Genomic DNA, 290 nt, shown 5'->3' on the forward strand with positions numbered 1-290 from the left:
CCCCCGCCTCCACCGAGATCGTATCATCCGCCACCACCGATGCTGCCAGTGTCCCTGCCAACCAGCGTAGCGATACCAAACCCGAGTCTTCACGAAAGTCAAGTGTTCTCGCCGTATTCACCGTTCTTCAACCCTCATGCGGGTCACCCAGGCCAGGTACCACCTCCGGGGCCACATCACTTACCCGCGAGTCCTCCTGGTGGAGGTGTAGATGTCAGGGATTCGCCTCCACTGCCCCATCCGCCATCTATATTGCATCCTGCCTTATTGGCGGCTGCCCAGCATGGCAG

At 60.0% G+C, this 290-nt stretch overlaps 1 protein-coding gene across 3 annotated transcripts in view; it reads left to right on the plus strand.

Moving 5' to 3' along the window:
• LOC100746817 (homeobox protein prospero) overlaps positions 1-290 on the plus strand; it is a 43,075-nt gene that overhangs the window by 4,383 nt on the left and 38,402 nt on the right. For all 3 annotated transcript variants that reach the window (XR_002946593.2, XR_004461632.1, XM_024367359.1), the window contains exon 4: positions 1-289. This exon ends at the window's left edge or, in 1 of these variants, runs on beyond it. Coding sequence is in view for 1 of the 3 variants with exons in the window: in XM_024367359.1 (XP_024223127.1) it covers positions 1-289 (289 nt within the window). In the remaining 2 variants the exon portion in view is untranslated. The remainder of the gene's footprint in view (position 290) is intronic.

The sequence above is a fragment of the Bombus impatiens genome, unplaced genomic scaffold, assembly GCF_000188095.3.
Source record: "Bombus impatiens unplaced genomic scaffold, BIMP_2.2 scf_0318, whole genome shotgun sequence".
NCBI classification, from domain to species: Eukaryota; Metazoa; Arthropoda; class Insecta; order Hymenoptera; family Apidae; genus Bombus; species Bombus impatiens.